Genomic DNA, 26,376 nt, shown 5'->3' with positions numbered 1-26,376 from the left:
GAAATCCAGAGACTGCCATGGGAATGTTCCCACATACTCCAGGCTGAATTTGGTCCAGTTTATCTGTTTTGCAGCCTGAAAGCTAGAAAAGTTGTCAAAACACTTATTTAAACCAAAATTGCTGCTTCTCTCAGGCAGCATTGCCTTATAAGGCACCTTAATCACATACACATTTGTCTCCTTTGTGAAGCTTCCCAACAGAAACAGATGGGCAGCATAAACAAGAACTGAGACAGTTGTGCAGTGACAAGATGAAGCTTGTTAGTTTAATGAGTCATTATTTATTCCCCTCTAGAAAAGATTAAACAAAATGATACACTCTGTACAAAACAGCAAATCAGTGACATTGAGATGTTCTAGGAAAAACATATTCTGATGCAGAAGGAGGAACAAAGTCAGTGCACCTTAATTCCTTGCGGGTACACATCTTAAACGGTGAATTGAGGCTGCCAGAAATGTCCATGAATAATGATGCTTTGAACTTAATTACTGCCTTTAATCCAGTGGGTTCTTACATACATCAAACCTTGATATCTGTGTGGTGAAGGGAAGGCATTTTTTTAAAATTCCTATTTTATAGATGAGGAAACTGAGGAAGAGAGAGTTGTGACTTGCCCAAGATCACACAGTAAATCAGTGGCAGAGCTATGAACAGCACTGAGTCCTGGGTCCTTACTGCTTCTAAGCACAAGACAACACCCTCCTCCCAGAGCTGGGAATAGAACTCAAAGAGTCCTGACTCCCAGGTCCCTTGCCCTAAACATTAAACTACATTCCCCTCCCAGAGATGGGACTAGAACCCTGGAGTCAAAGGGAACTGATAGGTGCTTATACTGTGCCCTTTCTCATACCCCATGTCTGGGCATTTGGAAGGATTTTAAGGGAGTCAGGCACCCAATTCCTATTACATTTCAGATGGATTTGGGTGTCCAACTCCAGCAGGCTTTTTCCATTCCTAGCACAAAAAACTATGCAAGTCTGAATTATTCCATATTGTTCCAACAAGGCATCCCCCAGAGATTAGTTGAGCAGGCTTTTAAGTCCCGCCTTATATCCTACCTCTGCCATGACACCTACAAATCATTCTTGTCTGACACTGGTTAGGTTAGTGACAAGTGGAGACTACTATTTCTCTGCTATATGCTGTTTCTTTTATTATTCCCTTATCCTCTCTACCCACTCAGTTGGGTGTCCTATCCAGTATTTACATAGTAAAATTGTGGAGGCAGAAGTGGTCTTCTGTAGTAAAACGTCTGTATAATACCTAGCACCATGGTGCCTTGATATTTGACTGGGTGGAAGAATGGCTACTAGACTGAGACTCTGGAGTGTTAGGTTCAATTCCTGGATTCCCTGTGTGACCTTGGCAAGGAACTTAAACGCCTTTAAAAATCTGCCCATTGATCTATCCTTTGCCTCAGTTCTTCCAGCTATAAAATGGGGACAATGAATCACAGGAGTGTTACAAGTATATTGTCCATTGATGATGAGTGACACACAAGTACTGAGATAGACTGGAGTTCCTACCTAGGTACTAACGGATTATAAATAAGAGCAAAGGCTGACATTTAAAAACCACCTAGGTAATTTTAATGGGAATTGGGAGTCCAAATCTTTTAGGCAACTTTGAAAATATGACCCACTTGAGCAAATTGAACCATCTGTTGTCTTGGTTATTTCTGCAGTTCTAATGCCAGCAGAATTTAGATTTCTATCAGTTTTAAGGCCAGAAGAGACCATCAACATCATGCATTACACTGGCTAAAAAATGTCCCCACAAATTCCTGCATCAAACTCAATAATTTGTGGTTGAATTGGAGTCTACAAACTGAGAGACACTCTAAGTGATGGAGAATTTACCACATCCCTTGTTAATCTGTTCCAGTGGTTAGTTATCCTTGCTGTTGAAAAGTTTAATCTTATTTCCAGCTTGAAGTATGATGACTTCAACTTCCAACCATTGACTCTAGTTATGCCTACATCTGCTAAAATATACAGCCTGCTAATTTTTACTCCTAGCTTTTTTTTATAAAGAAGGATCATCATCAAAGCCAAATGGATTTTTTTCCTAGTTGCTTTACTGGTAAAGTGGCAGATTATTTTAAAAAATTCAATTAAGAGGTTAAAAAATGGTTACAGTCCATTTGACAATTCAAGTTATCTGGCAAACAGCAAGTGTTCAGGTTTTCAAACAGTAAATACAGATAGGAAGACAGTTTGATTCAGAACAGCATGAATCAACTTGACTGAGTTGTACTACATTTCTGGGTGAGTTACATGACTAATGTGGACAGTGAATCTTGATTACAGTGCTAATGAGAAATCCCCTTATATATGTTGTTATATTCCCGTCTACATCTTTTTTCCTTTAACAAAGACCTTAGTGATATGGCATCTCTCACGGGCTCTACTTTAACAAAGTTCTGTGTAAAATAGGCTCTCAGTCTGATATCAGGAAAGTTAGAGGTCTTATTGCTAAGCAGCAATTTATTGCTGATACTGAACTTATCATAGTTTCATACATTTTTCAGTACTGAGCAACATTCAAAGGCCTGCAGAAAGCAACATAAAAAAAACCGTCGATATGGTGTGCATTGGTAAAAAGTAAGCAAACACACTCCTAAAAGCTTAATACCCTATTACTATAAGATGCACAATTGGGATTCCAAACAGGATAAAATTCACTAATTCAAACTGGTCCAGTTAACCATATTCCATATTGGGGGGAAAAATTCTTATCTACAAAACTCAACATTTTAAAGTCTTTCCCCACGGAAGTCCCTTTAGTTTTCATGTCAGGATTTCTTGCCTGCCAGAATCTTGTATCACTTTCCCAGCTTGGTGTTTATCCATGACCTGAAGGACGTCGTCCAAGATAGAAGGCCCCAGATCCACATGGAGGGAGAGCAGGGAACCAGCATGGGACATAAAGGACTCATCCTTATTTTTCTCTTCAACAAACCCATTCTGAGGGATGGCAAACAGCTCATGGGGGCTGCAGAGATGAGAGAGAGGTTCAGAAGTCCTGCTGTCCTTGGATGAAGTCAGTTCTGCCACAGCTTCCTTGCCTTGCAGAGCTGGTTGAACTTTATCATCAAGGTGCAGCCTTGGTGGCTTTGGTGGGGCCTGGGTAGTGGGCAACATTAGAGCCTGTGGACCCCCAATGACAGGCAGTGAGATAGCATTCTTTAAGAGTGGCGAGGGGGCTTCAGAAAATGGTTGCTCATGACCAGAGATAGTAGCAGTCCTTGAGAACTCAAATGGCACTCCACAGTGGCTGCCCCTGTCAGAATCTAGGCTACCTTCAGTCCTTGGTAGAAGGTGGAATTTCCCTTGCAAGAAAGAAATATCCCCAAACATATCATTCTCCCCTCCACTCCCTATGTGAATAGTGTGTCTGAAGTCTCCTAAGGGGGGGCTGATCATATCAGAAGAAAGGATATCTCTGAGCTTTTCCTTCTTGCCCTTCCTACTGCCTCTTTTCAGGTAGATTGGGACCTTGGTGGACATCTTGCCGATTACTAAAGCCTTTACTATTCAGAGCTGGCCTGGCAAAGTCCATCAAAATAATCCCTCAGATGAGGGTATCTTTTTGGATCCTAAAAAACAGGTTTCAAAATAATCTAAATGTTTTCTGCCATTTTTTATAAAGAAATGTTTAGAAATGGAGTAGTAACATGTAGGAGAAAAGTTCTCACTGTCAAAATGCTTCAGGGAATTAATTCCAGCCACTCACAGTTTCTAAAGTTTGTTGGATACGTCACAGATAACAAAATGGCCCAAGTAATTCATTCCAGGCACTTGTGATGTCTTTTGAGAGTTCATCAGTAAATCTGTTGCCTCAGAAAAATCAGCTTAAACTCAAAGTTGGAATCAACAAAATGTATTAAATCCAGGGTGATTCATATTTGATAAGGCTGAATGGAAACGTGTTAAGAAGTTGCACAAGTGACATGTTCCCAGTGGAGGCTGAGATTAGGAACACACAGCTTCACCAGTCAATTTGTTCTGTTCTAAATTTTCTTGAAATGAAACTTGTCAACTCAGCAGAGGAGTATGAACTTCCATTCCCTGACTCTGCCATTCATAATTCCAGGTTTTAGAACACTTCCAGTCAAACACTGTATAAAACAGATTAATAACAAAAAAAAGTTAGTTTTTTTTAATCTTAGTCAAGATCAGTCATTTTTAGTTATGATGGAGAAGTTCAGTATGTATTTTAAGGAGCACTAGTAAACTTTAAAATTATCATAGCTTTTGAATGAATTCTGCTTTTCCATGATTGGCACTGAGTTCCACGAGTCAGTGTGTATGCATGAGTCACAGAGATCAGGAGAATACACAAAAATAGACATTTATGCAAACAAGAATATAATCCATAGGTATGCTAGTGAGGATAAATAATTGTAAATCAGAGCAACCTTCATGTCTTAAACCAAGCACTAAGTGCCTGGGGTTGGGAAGAAACATCAAGTGAGACTTTCCAAAGTGCCTAAGCGGTTTAGGAGCTTCCACATATGGGGGAAGGGCGAGATGTTAAAAAGCACCTAAGTATGCTCCTGAAGAATTGCCTATTATGCGGAATTTACACCTTTCTCTGATGATCTGGTATTGGACACAGCTCAGACTGACCAGACATAGCTCAGTGGTGGGAGTACTATGCTAAAGGGACTCTTAATCTGATGGAAGGAGGTCAGGATACTGGACTACATAGGCCCACTGGTCTGATAAAGCATGAAGTGTGGGAATACTGAGCTGGATGGATTCACTGGACTGATCTAGTCTGACAATTTTTATGTTCCTAAGTTTCAAAAAGCTTCCCATCTCCTCATCCGTCTTTCAGATGGATGAATGACAACTAACCAGTTACTGATACCACTTGAAAGAAAGATACAATGCAACTACAGGACTGAGAGACAGGAATTCCTGGATTCTTGGCTCTGCTACTGACTCCCCGTGCATAACCTTGGACAAATCTCTTCACCCCTCTGTGCCTCAGCTTCCCTAAACTATAAAATAGGAAACATAACACTGCCCTAAGTCACAGGGGTATTGGGCAGGTCAAATAGTTCATGCATGTAATATTGCACAACACAATACAGTACAGCATATTGCACAATAATCCTCTGCTCTCAGTTGAGGCCTTAGGCACTACCATGATGCAAACAACTGAAGAAACATAAAATACTATTGACCACAGGCCTGTTTACACTCCAGTCAAATACCCAACTATTCAGAGCAAGCAGACCTCTTTGCTCAGTATACTCAGCACTTCTGGAAAGAAAAGAAAGAGTGTCTGCCAAGCAGCTGAGACACTATAGGCCAGTTCTTCCTCCTCCAGACAATCCCAAGCCATGATGAATTTTGCAAGAGAGTCACTCAACATTCCAAATTGAACCACATTTGCAATGTTTCATTCGCAGCCACTTAAAAACAAATGGAAGACAACCAGCTGAAAGCTCTGTTTGGACTCTGGGAGTTTGTTTTACCTTCTATTTTAAAGCCCAAACAAAAGATCTCCGCAAAACCACATTTAAAAAGAAACAACTTTGTGCCAAAGGTAGAGGGGAAGCTATGTGATGTGCACACCCAGCAGTAATGAGAGGGGGAGTCGCCAGCACATATCAATGTTGTTAAAAACTCAAGAGCTTTTTGAAATTCAGGTTGGTTTTTAAATGTCAGCCTGTGCTAAATGAATTAAGCAGGATTCCCTTTGGGGCAGCTCTTCTCACAGTAACATTTCAAGTATTAGCACTGATTGGAAGGCATGAGATGCATTGTCCTAGGGATGGGAGTTCCACGACTACCAATCCCAAGAGAAGAAGGTGGGTGGTGGTGGTTGGGGACTCCCTCCTCAGGGGGACTGAGTCATTTATCTGCCATCCCAACCAGGAAAACCGAGAAGTGTGCTTCTTGCCAGGAGCTAGGATTCACGATGTGACGGAGAGACTCATCAAGCTCTCAGATCGCTACCCCTTCCTGCTTCTCCACATGTGCACCAATGATACTACCAAGAAAGACCCTGAGCGAATCACTGCAGACTATGTGGCTCTGGAAAGAAGGATAAATGAGTTTGAGGCACAAGTGGTGTTCTTGTCTATCCTCTCTGTGGAAGGAAAAGGCCAGGGTAGAGACTGTCGAATCATGGAAGTCAACAAATGGCTAGCAGATGGTGTCGGAAAGAAGGCTTTGGATTCTTGGACCATGGGATGGTGGTCCAAGAAGGAGTGCTAGGCAGAGACGGGTTCCACTTAACGAAGAGAGGGAAAAGCATCTTAGGAAGCAGGCTGGCTGACTTAGTGAGGAGGGCTTTAAACTAGGTTCACCAGGGGAGGAGACCAAAGCACTGAGGAAAGTGGGATACTGGGAGAAAGCACGAGCAGGAAAGCACAAGACGGGAGGACTCCTGCCTCATACTGAGAAGCAGGACGATCCGCGAGTTATCTTAAGTGCCTACACACAAATGCAAAAAACCTGGGAAACAAGCAGGGAGAACTGGAAGTCCTGGCACAGTCAAGGAATTATGATGTGCTTGGAATAACAGAGACTTAGTGGGATAACTCACATGACTGGAGTACTGTCATGGATGGATTTAAACTGTTCAGGAAGGACAGGCAGGGCAGAAAAGGTCAGGGAGTTGCATTGTATGTAAGAGAGTAGTATGACTGCTCAGAGCTCCGCGTATTGACTGCAGAAAAACCTGAGAGTCTCTAGATTAAAGTTTAGAAGTGTGAGCAACAGGGTAATGTCGTGGTGGGAGTCTTGTTATAGACCACCAGACCAGGGGATGAGGTGGACGAGGCATTCTTCTGCAACTACAGAAGTTACTAGATCACAGGCCTGGTTCTCATGAGGGACTCCAGTCACCTCGATATCTGCTGGGAGAGCAATAAAGCGGTGCACAGACAATCCAGGAAATTTTTTGGAAAACGTAGGGGACAGTTCCTGGTGCAAGTGCCGGAGGAACCAATTAGGGGCAGAGCTCTTCTTGACCGCTGCTCATGAACAGGGAAGATTAGTAGGGGAAGCAAAGTGGATGGAACCTGAGAGGCAGTAACCATGAAATGGTTGAATTCAGGATCCTGACAAAAGAGAAAGAAGAGCAGCAGAATATGGACCTGGACTTCAGAAAAGCAGACAGACTCCCTAAGGGAACTGATGGGTAAAGTCCTCTGTTGAGGATAACATGAGGGGAAAAGGAGTCCAGGAGAGCTGGCTGTTTTTTAAAGAATCCTTATTGAGGTGCAGGAACACACCATCCCAATGTGTAAAAAGAATAGTAAATATGCAGGCAACCAGCTTGGCTTAACAGTGAATCCTTGCTGATCTTAAACGCAAAAAAGAAGTTTACAAGAAGTGGAAGTTAGGACAAATGACAAGGGAGGAGTATAAAAATATTGCTCAGCCGTGCAGGAGTGAAATCAGGAAGGCCAAATCACACTTGGAGTTGCAGCTAGCAAGAGATGTTAAGAGTAACAAGAAGGGTTTCTTCAGGTATGTTAGCAACAAGAAGAAAGTCAAGGAAAGTGTGGCCCCTTACTGAACGAGAGAGGCAACCTAGTGACGAGGATGTGGAAAAAGCTAATGTACTCAATGCTTTTTTTCCTCTGTCTTCACAAACAAGTCAGCTTCCAAACTACTGCACTGGCAGCACATCATGGGCAGGAGGTGACCAGCCCTCTGTTGGAGAAAGTAGTAGTTCAGGACTATTTAGAAAAGCTGGACGAGCACAAATCCATGCGGCCAGATGCGCTGCATCGGAGGGTGCTAAAGGAATTGGCAGATGTGATTTCAGAGCCATTGGCCATTATTTTTTAAAACTCATGGTGATCGGGGAGGTCACAGATGACTGGAAAAAGGCTGATGTAGTGCCCATCTTTAAAAAAGGGAAGGAGGAGGATCTGAGGAACTACAGGCCAGTCAGCCTCACCTCAGTTCCTGGAAAAATCATGGAGCAGATCCTCAACGACTCAATTCTGAAGCACTTAGAGGAGAGGAAAGTGATCAGGAATAGTCAGCATGGATTCACAAGGGCAAGTCATGCCTGACTAACCTAATTGCCTTCTATGACGAGGTAACTGGCTCTGTGGATGAGGGGAAAGCAGTGGACGTGTTATTTCTTGACTTTAGCAAAGCTTTTGATATGGTCTCCCACAGTATTCTTGCCAGCAAGTTAACAAGGACAAGTGCAAAGTCCTGCACTTAGACGGAAGAATCCCATGCACTGCTACAGACTAGGGCAAATGGTTAGGCAGCAGTTCCGCAGAAAAGGACGTAGGGGTTACAGTGGACGAGAAGCTGTGTTGACAGTGTGCCTTGTTGCCAAGAAGGCTAATGGCATTTTGGGCTGTATTAAGTAGGGCATTGCCAGCAGATTGAGGGACGTGATAATTCCCCTCTATTCGGCATTGGTGAGGCCTCATGTGCAGTAGTGTGTCCAGTTTTGGGCCCACACTACAAGAAGGATGTAGAAAATTGGAAAGAGTCCAGCAGAGGGCAACAAAAATGATTAGGGGCTGGAGCACATGGCTTATGAGGAGAGCTGAAGGAACTGGGATTGTTTCGTCTGCAGGAAGAGAAAATGGGGTGCGGGGTGTGATAGCTACTTTCAACTAACTGAAAGGGGATTCCAAAGAGGATGGATCTAGACTGTTCTCAGTGGTGACAGATGACAGAACAAGGAGTAATGATCTCAAGTTGCAGTGGGGGAGGTTTTAGTTGGATATTAGGAAAACATTTCACTAGGATGGTGGTGAAGCACTGGAATCGGTTACCTAAGGAGGTGGTGGAATCTCCTTCCTTAGAGGTTTTTTAAGGCCCGGCTTGACAAAGCCCTGACTGGTATGATTTAGTTGGGAATTGGTCCTGCTTTGAGCTGGGGGTTGGATTAGATACCTCCTGAGGTCCCTTCCAACCCTGATATTCTATGATTCTGTAATTGTTACGAGCTGAGTGGAACTTTGTTATAGATTGAGTTAAAATTTCCAACTAAGACAAAAAGTTTATGAACTCACCCCAGGGCTTTTTGCTGATTATTCTTTTCAGGGGCGTGGGAGAGTGAGGGAAGAAGGCAGAATAGAAAAACTGAGGAAGTCAGAGAGAGTCTAAGGGAGCAGCTGAAAGAGACCCGGGGAGAGGTTTTTGGTCAGGGGAACAGGCTGTGAGCAAAGGAAACTGTTTCCTGCTATTTGATTCCTTCTGGGTTCAGAGTTTCAGGACTTTGTATATTCTTTGTAAATAAACAAAATGCATCAAAGAAAATACTAGACTCCATCAATTTCTACTTCCAACTGGAACATCCCCAGGGTCCTAAAACTTTGCTAGCTGCTCAGGTCAAAAAGGGGCAACACTGAGGTCAAGAGTGGGATCCAGTCTCCAAGGAGAAAAATTGTGTGCTGGTATTCTTGTTGAACCAAGATGGAGCAAATGATTACGATGCTTGCAGAAATCAAAGATGGCCAAAAGGAACTGAAATAGGACCTTGAAGCTTCACAACAGAAAGTAAAGCAGCATCTGGAAGATTCCAGAAAGGGCAGAGGGTTGATTTTCAGGTAGAGGTCAAATCAGTGTGGGAGCAACAATTCCTTATGTTCAGACAGGTTGGGAAGCCCAGCTACAAAGCTCCAGGCTGGAATGACAAGACAGGTCAAAGAGGTGACCAGCAACCTGAGTGCCACAGACCAGGGGTTTTGTCCATTAAATAGTGGAGATCAGGAAAGCTTTAGCCAACTTGAAAGTTGCTAACAGAGAGGGATAGCTCAGTGGTTTGAGCACTGGCCTGCTAAATCCAGGGTTGTTAGTTCAATCCTTGAGGAGCCCATTTAAGGAACTGGGGTAAAAATCTGTCTGGGAAATAGCCCTGCTTTGAGCAGGGGGTTGGACTAGATGACCTCCTGAGGTCCCTTCCAACCCTAATATTCTATAAGCAGCAGCAAGGACTAGGAGCTGAAAATTCAGTTCCAAAAGAAAACCAGAGCATCACAGATCACAGTGGAAGACAGCTGCCTGGATAAGAAATTAAGCCAGCCAGAGGAATCTGGTAAGACCAGACATTTACAACAGTTGTCTACCCTGTTTGTAACCCACAAAGTCCCTGAGGGGCCAGCTCCAGTGATGCAAAAACCTATGATCTTTGAGGGGAAAACTCCCTGGGAGGCTTATTTGGCTCAATTCAATATTCTAGCTCAAATCAGTGCTGTGAGATAGACAGAAAGGTGGGTTACTAGTGTCCAACTTGAGTGGCCCAGCTCTGATAGCGCTGCAGGACTTACCCTCAGAAAAGAGAGTTATCCAGACCTGGAGTCAGCCATCAATCTGAGCTAGCCAGGGCACAGCTAAGATCTAGAAAAAAAGGGAAAGAAGAAACCCCACTTGAACTAGCAGAGGACCTCAAAGACTTATGTGCCTGGCATATCCACATATCACAAAGGCCTTCCAGGATAGATGGGTAATGGATCAATGTGTAGATGCTCAGCTGGACGCTGACCTGCAGATCAGTATCAACGAAAGGAGGTCAAAGTCATTCTGAGAGGCTGTGGAATTTGCTTCAGAACTTGAATCTTGAAGAGGAAGCAGCTATTAGTGAGGAAGATGGAAGCTGATTACCTTGATCCCTGCAACTACAAATCTGTTTCTAATATGTATGATGGAAAGGAGGATTCTAATCTGGATCACGACAAATTAAATGATTGGAACAAATAATAAATATTATTTGTACAAAGGAAATTGGCAATAATTAAAAATATTAAAGGAAAACAATTCAGTTAAATGCTGTTCCTGTGACAAAACTAGCCACAAAAAGGAGTGTTATACATTTAAGGAAGGCCAAGATAGAATATCACAAGTGTCTAGTGAAAGCTCCTCTCCTAGTTTGAGAAATGGCAGGAGAGGAGCTTTCACTAGACACTGAAGGGGAAAAGCTTGGGGATACAAGGATCAGCCCCAGTTTTTGTTTAGATCTGGGCAGCTAAACAGTAATAATGGGAGTTTGACTACTGAGTGTGTATAGGATCTGTGATGTGTATTCTCAGGGGAATCTTAGCTCCTAACGTTCTTGTAGTTTGAAACAAGAACTGATCCCATTTCCTTTGCTGAATGACTCTGACAAACAGCAAATAGTGAGAAAAGGCACTGCAGTTGCCAAATGTGAGCTGGGTATCTGGTAAATACTGTTATGGAAGAAAACGACAATTGGGAAAGTGAGCTCCCAGAGTCAGACTTGTTCCAGCACAGTGCTGTACGCTTACCCAGGGAACAGCAGAACAGTCTGAGGGCTGACCTACACTAACACTGTAAGTTGATCTAAGTTATACTAGTTCAGTTACGCAAGTTACGTAACTGAAGTCGATATAACTTAGGTCAATATACAGCAGTGTCTACACTGCGCAATATCGACAGGAGATGCTCTCCTGTCACCATAGCTTCCACTTCTCAGGGCTGGTATACACTGGGGGTGGGTATCGATCTAAGATATGCAACTTCAGCTACGTGAATAGCATAGCTGAAGTTGAAGTATCTTAGATCGATTTATCTCGGGTCCTCACGGCGCGGGATTGATGTCCACGGCTCCCCGTGTTGACTCCGCTACCGCCGCCCACTCCGGTGGAGTTCTGGAGTCGACGGGAGCGCGTTCGGGGAATCGATATATCGTGTCTAGATGAGATCTCCGAAAAATCGATCGCTACCCACCGATATGGCAGGTAGTCTGGACGTACTGTCAGGGAGGTGAGAGCACTCTCCCATTGACTTAGCGTGTCTTCACCAGACTCTAAACCGGCACCGCTGCATCTATAGCACCAGTGCCAGTTTACCCAGTAGCATAGACATGGCTTAAGACTTTCTGGTTAGAAATTAAGAATTGTTCTCCTTATCCAACAAGGATATAGGTTCTACTCAACTGGTCCAACACAAGATTGATACTGGGGGAAACCAACCAATTAAACAGCCATCTCACCGGTTACCAGAAGCTAAAAGGGAAGAGGCACTACAGGCCATTGAGAAAAGGTATCAGGAATGGAAGGCATGTCAAGTCTTCAACCAGTCATTGGGGCTCACCCATAGTTCTGGTTAAGAAAAAGAATGGCAGCACCAGATTCTGTGTGGACTGTAGAAAATTAAATGATAACCTGGATGCTGTAAAAAGTGGGTATGCCAAGTGGAAGTGGATCCAAAAGAGAGGGGGAAAAACTGTTTTCACAGCAGGACAAGGCTTGTGGCAATTTAAAGTGGTGGCTTTCGGTTTGTGCACTGAGAGGCTAATGGAGAGGGTATTAAGTGGGATGCCCTCTCAGCCTGTCTATTATACCTAGATGATATTCTGGTGCACGCTTAAAGAGTTGAGCAGGAACTAAAACATTTACTAATGGTCTGTGATAAGCTGAAGGTGGCCAATTTGAAACGGAACCCAAAGAAATGTGACTGGTTCCAAAAAGAGGTAATCTGCCATGAGCCAGCCATGCCAAACGTGCAGAAAAAACACAGAAATTGGGCTTGTTTTTGGCTTAATTGACCTGGGAGTTGCTTGTTGGCTAATTTTTGGCTTGTAGCTTCTTTTTTCTGATTGGCTCCCAGCAAGCAGGAGAGCATCTGCTGTCGACATTGCACAGTGTAGAGACTGCTATAATATAGATATAACTTAGGTCAATTTACAAGTGTAACTTAGATCGACTTACTGCATTAGTGTAGACCAGCCCTTAGACTGTTCTGCTGGCAAGGGGGGGAGAGATTCGGGTGCACAGTGGGCCCACCACAGAGCCAGACTGCACGCTGGAGGGATCTAGTTACATAGTATGTGGGGGTTCTTAGGGATTGGCTTGTTTTGAAATGATTTTTGGCTTATTGTGAAAGTCGGGGTGTTTATGTATCATGTGAAAGTTGGAAACTGTGCAGTCGGCACACAATTAGCAAGGGGAGGAATTTCCCCTGACCAGAAGAAAACTGTGGCTGTACAGAGCTGGCCAATGCCCCAGACAGTCACAAGTGTGCACAGTTTTATAGTTCTCTGCTACTATTACAGACGGTTCATTTGTGGATTTGCCAGTATTGCAAAACTACTGCCCGGGTTGGGTGAGAAAGGGAAACCATTTCACTGATCAGCAGAGTACGATGTAGTATTTTCAGAATTGACAAAGGCTCTTCTGACCAGTCCCGTCTTGGCCCACCCATGATTCAAAACCCTTTTCATAGTGGACACAGACGCTAGTGCTTACAGATTGGGGGCAGTTCTGAGAATCCTGAGAGAAATTATGACACCACCCAAAAAAGAACTCCTAGCTGTGGTTAAATCTATAGAACATTTTCATCACTCTGTGTGTGAGGAAGGTTATGGTCAGGACAGACCTGCAACGGCTCTTTAGATTCAGGAATCTTGAGGGACAGCTTGCCAGGGGGTTGGAGAAACTGCAATGTTACAATTTTGCAATCACACAGAGGCATGGCCGTAAGCATGGTAATGCTGATGCCCTTGTCCAGACAGGTCTCTTGGGAGGCTAATTGCAAACACTGCCCCAAGCAGGAGAGCAAGGAATTAGCTGCTCAAGGGAATGGGAGTGCCTGTACTCCTTTCCTCTAGTCTAATGCACAGAAATGCCTCTATGCCTGGTTCATCCACCAAAAAGACTGGGAAAAGAGGTAGCAGAAATGGACTCCAGCGCAACTAAAAGCTTCCTTCGGATACAGGATAGGGCATATTGGAAAATCAACTGGAAAATGTATCCACCCTGGAATGTAGTGTCTCCTCACAGTAAAATCTTTCTGGTCACAATGGGAAAGCTTGGGATTTAGAAATGAAATATTTTAGAGGTGATGGGAGAAACCAGAAGATGATGAGTACTGGTACACTGAAAAAGGAGGTCTTAAGGTTATGTCATGATCTTATAACTGCAGGACATTTTGGGGTTGCAAAAACCTTAGACAAATTAAATTACAAGTTCTACTGGGTAAAAAGTAGCCAAGACAGTTGGTGCAAGAACTATGCTGTTTGCATTGCGAAGACGGTCCCCCTGAAACAGGGAGAGCCCCTTTGCAGTAGTATGTTGAGGGGACACCAACGAAGTGCATTACCATTGATGTTCTTGGGACCCTTGCCTGAGACAGAGGCTGACAATCAATACCGGCTGGTAGCTATTAGCTAATGAACTACTTCACAAAGTGGTCTACGGCTTACCCAATAAAAAAAATCAAGAGGCTGTGAAAATTGCAGGGGTCCTAATGAATGAATTCTTCACCAGATCTGCAGTTTTGGGTGAGTTACACACAGATCAAGGGAGAAACTTTGAATCCAAAGTGTTTCAACAGGTTTCTGAGATTCTAGACGTCCACAAAACTCACACCTACAATCTGATGGGATGGTGGAAAGCTTCAGTAGGGCTTGACCAGGAGGGTTGGGGGGGTGTCAGCTGGCTAACTTTGCAAAACAGCACCAAAGGGACTGGAACCAGCATATACCATTTCCTTTGATGGCTCAGGGGTGTGAAAAATCCACCATCCCAAGAAATGTAGTTAAGCCAATCTAACCTACAGCATAGACCAGTAGTTTTCAAACGGCAGGTCGTGACCCAGTACTGGGTCATGGAATGTAACCCACTGGGTTGTGGCGGCTCTGGTCAGCACTGCCGACTGGGTCATTAAAAGTCCTGTCAGCAGTGCTGCCTAGCTAAGGCAGGCTGGTCCCTACCTGTTCCGACACTGTTTCCAGGGCACAGCGCAGCCAGCAGCATGTCCAGCTCTTGGGCAGCGGGGGCCCCAGGACTCTGCGCACTACTCCAACTCTGAGCACCGGCTCCACACTCCCATTGGCCAGCTGGGGGGGGGGGGGGGCAATGCCTGTAAGCGAGAGCTGCGCTGAGCCACTTGCATCCCTCCGTCTAGAAACCGGACTGCCTGCTGGCCGCCTGCCTCTGCACCCCAACTGCGCTGCTGTCTGGGAGTCTCCGGAGATAAGCCTACATCCCATCCCCCTGCCCCAGCCCTGAGCCCCCCTGCACCCCAAACTCCTCATCCCTGGCCCCACCCCAGAGCCTGCACCCTCAGCCCAGAACTCTGACCCCTTCCACACCTCAACCCCCTGCCCCAGTCCTGAGCCCCCTCCTGCACCCCAAACTCCTCATCCCCAGCGACAGCCTGCACCCCCACCCCAAAGCCCTTACCCCATCCACACCCCAACCCTCTGCCCCAGTTCTGAGCCCCCTCCTACACTCCAAACCCCTCATCCTGAGCCCCAGCAAGATCCTGCATCCCCAGCCCAAAGCCTGACTCCCTCCCACAGCCCAACCCCCTACCCCAGAGCCCCCCCACACACCCTGACTCTCATTTCCAGCCCCACCCCTCAGCCCTCACCCCTGCACCCCAACCCTCTGCCTCAGCCCTGTGCCCCTCCCACACCCCTAACCCCTCATCTCCAGCTCCGTTGGGTCATGGGCATCAACAATTTTCTTCAACTGAGTGGCCAGCAAAAAAGTTTGAAAAACATAGACAGCAGTAGGCCAACAGAAAAATTCTTTCATCAACCTAGCTATCACCTACACCAAATACAAGAAACCCTCCCATCACAAGTAAGTATCTACACTTGAAATCCTACCCGCTGCAGCTGTGTCTATGTAGCATTTCAAGTGAAGACAAGCCCTTATAGAACAGCAGTCAATGACAGTACAAAGTGTATCCCAGCATGCCTCACATTTGGGCAGGAACTAAAGCAACCTCTTGTATGGAGTTTCTGAAGTGGAACAAAGGGATTTGAACCAATTGGACTGTGCAAACCCTACAACCCAAAATTGGCCAAGTTCACACGTTTGTTAGGGAAAATTTGAGGCCTCTGACAAAATGAAAAGGCTCTACAATAAAAAGGCATATGTAGAAACTTTTTAAAGAGAAGACATGGTCTGGCTGCACAATCCTCGAAGGAAGAATGACAGAAGCCCTAAACTGGATGAATTTTGGGAGGGACCATATGCAGTCTTGACACAAATAAATGAAGTGGTGTCCATGATACGGTCAGATCCCAGGAGTAAGCCCAGAAGTTATCCATCAGGACCATCTGAGAAGATATCAGGGACAGAATGACAGAATTTCAGCTTGGCAACCCCTGAATCTGAGAAGGTAGGGGTATGTCTACACTGCAAAGTTGTTGACATTTTCGTCTTTCACAGGTAGGTAAANAAAACTTTTGCCGACCCAAGTGGCACTGTGAACACAGCTTTGTGGGCACGCTCTCCTGCCAACAAAGCTAACGCTGCTCGCAGGGCTGGAAGTATTTTGTCAGCAAAAGCGCCAACAAAGAGCGTTTTCACACGCTGACATATAGCGACAAGGCTGTGTCACTAAAAGCTGCGTGGTGTAGACAAGCCCTAGCTGTGGCAATTGAAATTGGAAAAGTTGTTACAGAGATGAATTCCTCATTAGAACAAAATGGCCAGGCTCTGCCTCAGCCATCAAATTGCACAGAAACCTCAGAAGAACACTGAAAGGCAATCCAGGGAGAGAAAAGCCCCAAAGGGATTTGAGTGGGAATAAAATTGTTTTGGGCTGGTGACATGAAACCATCTCAACAAAAAGACACGGTATATGTGTAAACAGTTAACCTTGTATCATTTTAAATTTACTTTTAAAAATTTCTGTTTGGGATGGGCTCTTAAGTGCCACCATTAAAGGTTTCACTGGGACAAGTAGCAAACCTGGGGGCAGGTATTGTTATGGACAGGGTGGAACCTTGTTATGGGTTGAGTTAAAACCCCCCACCTACAACGAAAGAAATGTGTGAATTGTGAACCTGCCCATGGGCTTTTGGCTGAGTATTATTTTGGTATAGGGGGTTGTGGGGGAGGCCGAATACAAAAACTAGGAAAGACGGAGGCCTAGTTGACACCTAAAACTTAGGTCGACCTACTTATGTTGCCCAAGGGTGTGAAAAATTCACACATCCCTGAGAAACATAGTTAACACGACGGAAGCCCCAGCATAGACACCACTAGGTCCATGGAAGAATTCTTCGGTCAACCTTGCTACTGCTTCTCCAGGGCATGAATTTACTGCTACTGCAGCCACGGAAAAAAACCCTTCCATTGCTCTACCAAGTGTCTCTACATTACATCACCACAGCACTGTAGCTAGAGTGTTGCAGTTGTGCTACTATAGCGCTTGCGGTGTAGACATACCCACAGAGAGAGAGAGACTGAAGAAGCAGCTGAAAATGTGTGTGGCTGTCCCTGGAAGAAATCTGGGGAGAAGTTTTTGGGTCAGGGGAGCAGGCTGAAAAGCATGTTCTTGGTGCTGTGAGCAAAGGAAGCTGTTCCCTGCTATTTGATTCCTTCTGGATTCAGAGACTCGCGACTTTGTCCATTCTTTGTAAATAAACAAAACTATATCAAAGAAAATACCAGACTCCATCAATTTCTGCTTCCAGCTGGAACATCCCCAGGCCCCTAAAACTTTAACTAACTGTTTGGGTCAAAAAGGAGCACCAGTCCTATTGGAGCAGTGTGCATGGCTATACCTGGAGTTGGATTTGTGTGCAGTTTTTGCCGCAAGACTTCACTTACTTACCTTAAAAGCACAGGAGCAGATCCTCAATCAGTATAGCTGCATTAACTTTCATGGAGCTGCGTCCATTTACATCAGCTGTAGTTTTTGTCCGCCCGTTAGGCATAGCTCTTATTCTGGACTAGTGGTAGAGGCACTGTCCAAGCACAGCATTGAGAGCCTGAGGCTGTGAGAAGAACAAATTGTGTGTGTGTGCCTCAGTTTCCCTTTTTGTAAAATAAGACTCATTATTGCCCTGCTTTTGACCTAATTTACATTGATGTAAATAAGGAGTGGCTCCACTGAAGTCAGTGGAGTTACATACAGGGCCTGATTCTGATCTCACATTAGTTTTACACCAAAGCAACTTCATTGACTTCAGTGGTGTTATTCCTGATTTACACGACCACAAGTGACATCATAGTCAGGCCTAGTGAGTGCTAATTTTTAGTATTAGATAAGCCTGATCTCTGGAATGATTTACATACAAAGATCCTTCTAAGCTCTAGCTAGGCAGAGGTGGGGGTGGATTGGAGGGGAGCTGCTTTTGAAAATCTCATGCCTAAAAAAATAACCAAAAATCTCCAGTCAGTCAAATGACCAGAATAAGCCCCCAACAAATGAACCTGCTGTCACTCAATAACTATCTAATTTCCTTTCTGCCCCATTCTCTGCACAATACAGTCAGTGTAGCTGCATGCTGCCCAGCCTAGCAACACTAGTTGAGAAAGGAACAGCAATAGAAACAAACAAGCTTTGCAGAACTCGACTTGCTAAGCAAAAATGGTGATTTCTCACTGAGCTCAGACTCCCAAGGGGGAAAAGGAATATAACATGCATCACAATATTATCACCTCCTGCTGCTACTATGGTTGTCACTGGCAGGACTGTACAGTTATAGCTATGTTATTTGGGGCTGATGGAACCGGAGTTCAATTCCTGGCTCTGCCACTGGCCTGCTGGGTAACCTTAGCCAAGTGACCTCCCAAGCCTATCTGTAAAATGAGAATGACACTGATGCACTTTGAGACATCTGGATGAAGAGCTCTTGAAGAGCTAGGTATTAATTAATTATCACTATTATTCTAGGGTCACCAGTCCCAGACTGTTTTAGTAAGGAGAGGGAAAGGTATGTATAAAACTGCAGTGTTTTATTACTGGATAATATCAGAAAGGAAACCTCCAACCCAACATGGCTGCACACAGGAGAGCCTTATAAATGTTTGGCAATCATTTAGTCTGGGATTTTTAAAGGAGGCTAAGGAACCTAATTTCCTTGAACTCCTTAAAGATTCTACCCTGAAACATTAACATGATCAGCTTAGACCTCTGTATTTCAATGGCTATTGTGATAAAACAGAGAACATCTTTGTACCCCCCTCCTAACTCCCACAGGGAATGACATCATATTCCTTTCTGTTATGCGCACCACACCCTTTTCTTTATAAAAACAGCAGCCTAGCCCTGTTTGTGCCTGTTACTGGCAAACCGTTTCCCTTTTGTCTTTCCTTCCTGGGGCAGCCTGAGAGGTTCAGTTTAACGGTTCCTTGCAGCACCTGCTCTGACAGGCTAATAGAGACCCCTCCCATTGGAGATTCAATGGCCTCAATTCCCGCCCCCAAAACAAAGGCATCCTGTGATTGAGCCTCCCACCCAGAGAGCTGACGCACAGGGCACTTGGGCTATTCAAGGGGCAGTGGTTAGTATCGTGATGCAGTGCCCATTGAAATAGTTGGTAAAGCTCCCAATGACGTAATGATGCAAGATCAAGCCAATTCTCATTTACACTAATAAGGCTCTGGCAGTGTAAACAGGTCCTTCGCATTCCCTCTAGGGCCCCTTCACTTTATCAGAGTGGTGTAAAGGGACGTTAGTGCAAATGAGAATCAGACCTTACTCGTCTAGACAAAACCAAAGGTTACATCACAGATGGTTATTAACTGTTTTGATGACTGTACTGCCAAGAGATCCCAACTGGAAATAGGGCCCCATGGCTGCAAAGATCATTTCCCTAGCCTGTCACTCTAACCGTTCACCCCTCCCTATGAATACCTCCACTGCATAAAGCATAAGCTGCTTCTATCCACTTTCATGGCCCTTCCCGGACAATCCCCAACCCACCCTATTTATCATGTCTTATCTGCTGTGGAGCTGTCAATGGTCGCCTCTGATTGGCCCATGATGCCTGCATTACCCACTTGTTACATTTTCAAACAATCCCCTTTCTGCTTTCTCCCATGTTGCCTCTCATGTCTGGGAGGAGCTCCCCATAAACATCCACAAAGCCACCTCACTGTCAACTTCAAATCCCTCCTCAATCTCTCCTTTGCTGGGAGGCCTACAAACAACTTGACAACAATCAGACCGCTATTATGCGGAGATCACTGCCCGTCTATCATGCTCACCAACATTGTGTCACTGTTTCCTTGTATTCCCCCATCTGCCTGTACCCATCTGTTGTCTCTTGTATTAGATCTAAGCACCTTGGGAAAGGGACCAACTTTCTGTTCTGTGTTTGTACAGCACCTGGCACAACGGGGACCTGATCCATGACCGCGATTCCTGGGCACTCTGGTAATACAAATATTAAATGATAATTGTACTAGGGCACTGCACAGGTACAGAGGCCTAGTCTACAACTGAAAAGGTTTGCCAGGATAGCGATACAAATTCAGTTATGCCAGCAAACCTTCCTAATGTAGATGCAGCTTATACTGGCAAGCGTGCTTTAAACTGACATTATTGTACTGGCAAAAGTTTCTAGCATAGACCTGGCCCTAGTAAGAGAGAGTCCCTATTCCAAAGAGTTTATAATCTAAACAAGCAAGATAGACAAAGAGTAGGAGGGGAAAATGCCAAAGCGAGTCAGTGCAGAACTGGGAAGAGAACCCAGATCATCTTGATCACACTCCAGGGGTTCCCTCCCCAAACCTATGAAATGAGATTCAGGTGTATATGCCAGGAGAGAGATGGAGAAAAGTACAACCTGGAAAATGTGTCTCATGGTCAGTAACAAGGTGAGATGGACCATCTGGAATTGGGTGGGGACCACGTTTGGTGCAATTCCAGCTATTCAGACACTTGGTTCACCTCAACATAAAAATAAAGAGGCAGGGGTCTTCATACAAGACTTTTATGGCCTGCAGGATAGGAAGGATGCTCCTGCAGCTAAAGTACTGGGGGCCCAGTTGTGATCTCATGTCAGGATAAATCAAGAGTTAACACCACTGAAGTCAATGTGTAATACTGCTGTGTGAGCTGGGATTCTGCTCCCAGCTATACCACGAACTCAGCAGAAGGCCTTGGATAAGGCAGTCCCTTTCCCTACCTCCCAGGAGTCTTGCCATTTAGTAAGGGAGAGACAATGTGGCCTAGTGGATAGAGCATTGGACTAGGACTCAGGAGTCCTGGAATCAGCTCCTGGCTCTGCCACTGCTTTGCTGGGTGACACTGAGCACGTCACTTCCCCTCTCTCTGCCTTAGTTTCTCCCATCTGCAAAATGGTGATAATGATTCTGCCCTCTTTTGTAAAGCACTTTGAAATCTACTGATAAAAAGCACTGGCTATGTGCCAGAGATTAGTATTTGTATTGTAGCAGCACCTTGGAGCCCTAGTCATGCAGCAGGACCCCATTGTGCTAAGTCCTGATCAAACAGAACAATGAGCCAGTCCTGCCCCAAAGAGCTTACAGTATTGTCTGCCATATTCTTCATCCCATCCTACGGCAGGATCAGGGCCCTCAGCAGTAGGGGGATAAGAGTAATAGCAAGAGACTGATTCCTTGGTACGTGCTCCAGTGTTGGCATTGTAAACACTGCAAGGGAATGCTTATTTATTAGCATTGGAATTAAACCACACAAAAAAAAAAAGCCACAGAACCATTTTTGGTTATTCAAGTAGCTTGATTTTGCAAAATCTTAAATAAAAGAATGATCATCCCTAGCTCTTATCACCTGTAGATCACAGAGCACTTTACAAAGGAGCTCAGGATCATTATCCTCATCTTACAGATTGGGAAACTGAGGCACAGAGAAGCGAAAGGGATTCCCTCAAGGTCACCCAGCAGGCCAGGGCAAAGCCAGGAACCCTCTCCCCACCTGGTAGTTTGTATAGTCATTAATACCTGTGGAGAGTGGATAGAAGCCACTACCCAGATCAGAGTTTTCCACTCATTCACATTGATTAGCCACAGCATTACCTCAGGTTTATGCCAGTGTGACTCCATTTTCAGTTCAATGACACTGATACAGAACAGGAGTAACACAGTGGCGAACCATGGCAGCTAGCAGTAGAGTTTTGCACCTACTCTGCACAGGTGTTAAATGACTCCATGAAGTGCATACAAGGGAGAATCAGCTCCCCCGCCCCCGCCCCATGCACACACACTCACATCCTTCAACTTCTGAGACTAAGGCCTTGTCTACATACTGAACTTACATACACTGGTGAAAGGCCACAGTGTTACACTAATTAATTCAGTGGAGCTACTCCTGATTTACACTGGTATAAGCAAGATCAGAATCTGGGAGCTTAGCACCAGTCCAAACTCCTAGGGCCAGATTCTCCACTGACCTGCAGCTGGGGAAGTCATTTACATCAGTCAAAGTGAAGGCAGCAAAGGTGTGTTTAAAATGTTACTAAGTCAGAGCAGTGAATGATTTGCACACTATAAATGACCACACAAGGTGAAAGGCAACAAGGAGACTGACTTCTTGTGTAGACACTATTTACACCAGTGCAGCTTATCCTCAGGGTAAACTGCACTGGTGGAAATCATGTAAAACACATCTACACAGGGGCTTGCACCAATGGCTAACACCCCAATATAAACAAGGCCTTAGATTAAAATATTCCTTTTCCCCCCTGAAGGAATAGGAAGTCTTGTGCTGGCTGGTTTTCTTATACATGTAAGCACAGAGTTTAGAAGCATGCTAAGGGACTGACATTCCTTAGCAGAGAATCCACCTGGCTCTCCCATACATCCACTAGATGGCTGTATCTGTCAGGGATCATCTAAAAAGAAGTTTCACCTTTCCAGCCCCACAAAGGTCTCTGAGTTACATGAACAGTCATATCCCTCACCCCACTCACAGAACCCTGTTTGTTTAGTGCTCCAGGGAAAACTTTTGCCCTATAGAGGAATGTTTTCAAAATACCCAAGATAGATTTATCTGTAGACTGGATACAGCCACACAACCTCATCCTCCGTATCATCCAGTAAATGCTCCCCCTCCAAAAAAATAAAACCAATCCTTTGAGCCCACCCTACCAACATTATTCTGTGGGAAAACAATTTGAAAAGAAGATTCTCTTCAAGGGACCTCTGAGCCTTGAAGTTGACAACCTGCCCTGGAATCTCTCTTCCCTTGTTCTGTGTCTCCTCCCCTCACTGGCTTGCCCTGCTGTTGACTCCAAGCTAGTCCAGCCCACAAAGGAGTTGGACAATGAAATGTATGTGCAAGTCCCACAAGGGAGATGAAGCACTCAGAACTACCCTTTTCCTGGCAGACCACTAGTCAGAAAGATGCCATGAGATACCATATTAGCCCTCCGCAGAGTTGCGGAGGGACTGGTATAGCAAGGCAGGCAGCTTTGGAAGCAAAGCCAATCCTAAGAAGTTATTTATTCCAGGATGCCCAAGACATTAGGTGAATTGGTAGCCAGTAACATAATATGGCAGCCACCTCAGCTATTTAGCAGCCAGGCAATGCAAGCTCAGGACTTTGGGGACTGGCAGCTATTCCCATTGCAAGCACCTTCTGCTGGCCAAATTACAGAACGCCAATGACATTGGAACCTGCATTCCTGCCTTGGCCAGTTGGAGGATGAAGGCAACCGTAATGATCATCTTCCTTAGAGAGGGGAGAATCATCTAAGGATGTGGGGGAAACTATGAAGAGGACGAAGTTAGGCCCAGACTTCAGACTGGGTGACAGAAACCCATAAAACATGTCTCTAACTGTAAGATACACTGAACAAAGTAATGCTGTCTAGTGGCTACAATGCTGGGCTGACTATCTGGAGAGGTGGCTTCTAGGCTCTTCCCCTCTCTTTGCCACTTGGCTGTTTCCACTTTCACCTTTTGTCTGTCCTGTCTATTTACATGATATGCTCTTTGGGGCAGGGGCCATTTCTCAAAATCTGTCTGTACAGTGCCAGACACAGTAGAGCCCCAACCTCTTTTGGGTCTCAAGTTGCTACTGAAATACAAAGAACAATGAAATAATAATATAACAAATAAATACTTCAAGACGGACAAGAGACGGTGGGCTTAAATTGCAGCAAGGGGTGGTTTAGGTTGGACATTAGGAAAGACTGCCTGCCACGGTAATTAAACACTGGAATAAATTGCCTAGGGAGGCTGTGGAATCTCCATCATTCGAGATTTTTAAGAGCAGGTTAGACAAACACCTGTCAGGGATAGTCTAGATACTTAGTCCTGCCTTGAGTGCAGATGACTGGACTAGATGACCTCTCAAGATCCCTTCCAGTCCTACAATTCTATGACTCTGGAAGAGGGGTCCTCCTAAAACTAGCAACACTCTGTCTTACTGGGCACCTACTAGTGACAATCATTAATGAGATATAAGCCAACCTCTAACCATTAGGGTGAGAAGAAGGTTTCCCCTTGGGTCAAGTAATCCCATAATTGCCATCTACGGGTTTCTTGCATCTTCCTCTGAAGCAGCTGGTACTGGACAATGTTGGAGGCAGGATCCTGGACTGGATGGTAATTTCAATATTCTTGTATTAGGGTGGATTCCACTCTCGGTAACACAAGAGCAAACGGAGCCCCCTGGAATTACTTCAGATTTACACCTGCATGGTTCCCCAGCTATCCCCTATTATGTCACTTATTTAAGATCCATAAGACCTGCTTCTCATTTACCCCAAGGCCCTTTACTCTGCTCTGCCAGTGTCAAGAGGTCTAAAAGTGAGAATCAATCTTTATCCCATCATCCGGAACGTGACATCTATTTCAAGCATCTCAATTTGCCAAACTTAATCTAAAGATAGTTGTAAACTTCACAGCTGGCTTCTAACATTTTATAAGGCGGGTTGCTGTATGCAGATCGTGCTAGATATAGACATGTTACATAGGTGTAAAAAAAATCCTCATGGGAGACAACCAGAGCTTTATATAGAAGACGATGGGTAAATGATACCCTGAAGTCCAGCTCTAAATTTAAAAGGCAGTTACTAAGTCCCGCAGCTCAATTTAAAATGTGAGAGAATTAATTTCTTCCCCCTTCCCTCTTGTTGCAAGCAGTAAGAGCGAATTTAATGGGTTTTACTGATTTCGCTCCCTTAAACCAAATACCATGGAAAGTGAGCCCTGGTTGTTAACAGATGGAATGAGACAGAAGGAGAGGGATCCTGTTTCAGTGCCAGGCCCACTGCCCTTGACAAGGAAGAAAAGTGGTAGCAGCTACCAACTTACACTGCAAGAAAACATTGCCCTCCTGGTTCAGAAAGCTAAGACTTTGCCCTCTTTCTGGGGCCTCAAAGCAACTCAGACATTCTTGGCCTCATGCACACATCCTGGCAGCAGAAATTATCCCCATTTTACAAACAGGGAAACCGAGGCAAAGAAAATATTCCACTATCACACCTCCCCCCCACCCCCCAGAGCCATGAATAAAACTCAGGAGTGCTGACTCCCAGCCCCACTCTGCTCTAACCACTCGACCACACGCCCCTAACATAAGTAAGACCAGAGCCCAAGTGTCCTGACCCCCGCTCTCCTCTCAGAGCTGGGAACAGAACCCAAGAGTCCTGACTCCCAGCATAGCTTCTTGGGCTCTTCCGAAACTCCAGTCTCGGGCTCCGTGGCAAGTGAAATTGCTGCAGTCAGTGTATCAGCTGGCACTGCCAAGTACCGTCACACACGCATCCTTCAAAGTTTTGAGAGAGCTACCAAAAAAACCCGACAGCCGCTCACTCCACCTCCCCGGTACTCACCCTTAGCTCGGATGCTGGTGGCAGTGAAGCTCCTGCTCCGAGGTGCAGCCAGCAACTGAGTGAGCAGCAGCGGGTTCTTCCTTCCCTTGTTCCCCACCCTGCGTCTCCTTGAGCCAATACACGGCGCGCTGCCTGCAATGTATTCAGCGAGGGCTGCTCCCGAGCGAGCCAATGCTAAAGCTACAATTGAGCTAGCCAGAGAAATACCATGCAAACTCCTCCCCAGGCCAAGTGCACAAGCCAGGCAGCCCCAGGCTGCTCTGTCGCACTATTTCCCCGACTTCACTGCTTGCAGTTAGACTGAGGTAGCGTTTTAGGGGAGGCCTTGGGCATCCTTTTCAGAAGGGGCTACAAACGGGCAGACTTTTTTTAATTTATGAAATTTGCAATCCTCTTTATTGAAATTTCAGAGGGAGGTGTCCGCTGCATGCATAAAATGACCAGCTCGCCCGGGGCAAGAGGGGGACTGATTGTTCATAAATGCTTGGTACATGAAATGTATGGGTTCCCCGTGATTTAAAGAGAGTTTTCCTTATGCCTAAAACGCATGGCTTCTTCTGTGCATAAAATGCATGGGCACTGTGTACATAATATCCCTAGATAAAATATAACATTTCCAAAAGCACCTAAGTGATTTAGAATCACATATCATTTTAAGAGCAGCAGAGAGTCCTATGGCACCTTATAGACTAACAGACGTTTTGGAGCGTGAGCTTTCATGGGTGAATACCCACTTTGTCAGACGCGAAGTGGGTATTCACCCACGAAAGCTCACGCTCCAAAACGTGAGCTTTCGTGGGCGTCTGCCGAAGTGGGTATTCACCCACAAAAGCTCACGCTCCAAAACGTCTGTTAGTCTATAAGGTGCCACAGGATTCTCTGCTGCTTTTACAGATCTA

General features: G+C 45.1%; 1 protein-coding gene across 2 annotated transcripts; it reads right to left on the bottom strand.

Annotated features, from left to right (window-relative positions):
* Positions 1-255: 255 nt before the first annotated feature.
* CDC42EP2 (CDC42 effector protein 2) lies at positions 256-25,635 on the bottom strand. Of its 2 annotated transcripts, XM_075073113.1 has the most exons (3): positions 25,478-25,635; positions 10,268-10,341; positions 256-4,121 (listed from the first exon to the last, which is right to left on the bottom strand). In XM_075073113.1, the coding sequence occupies exon 3, from the start codon at positions 3,508-3,510 to the stop codon at positions 2,791-2,793; it is 720 nt and encodes a 239-aa protein (XP_074929214.1). In that variant the 5' UTR covers positions 3,511-4,121; positions 10,268-10,341; positions 25,478-25,635; the 3' UTR covers positions 256-2,790. The 2 variants fall into 2 exon arrangements, with proteins under 2 accessions (XP_074929214.1, XP_032660089.1); XM_032804198.2 differs by lacking the exon at positions 10,268-10,341.
* Positions 25,636-26,376: the final 741 nt, after the last annotated feature.

This window comes from Chelonoidis abingdonii, chromosome 17 (assembly GCF_003597395.2).
Source record: "Chelonoidis abingdonii isolate Lonesome George chromosome 17, CheloAbing_2.0, whole genome shotgun sequence".
In the NCBI taxonomy this organism is placed as follows: Eukaryota; Metazoa; Chordata; order Testudines; family Testudinidae; genus Chelonoidis; species Chelonoidis abingdonii.
The sequence above is the reverse complement of the archived record's forward strand: the minus strand, read 5'-3'. Positions and strand labels throughout refer to the sequence as shown.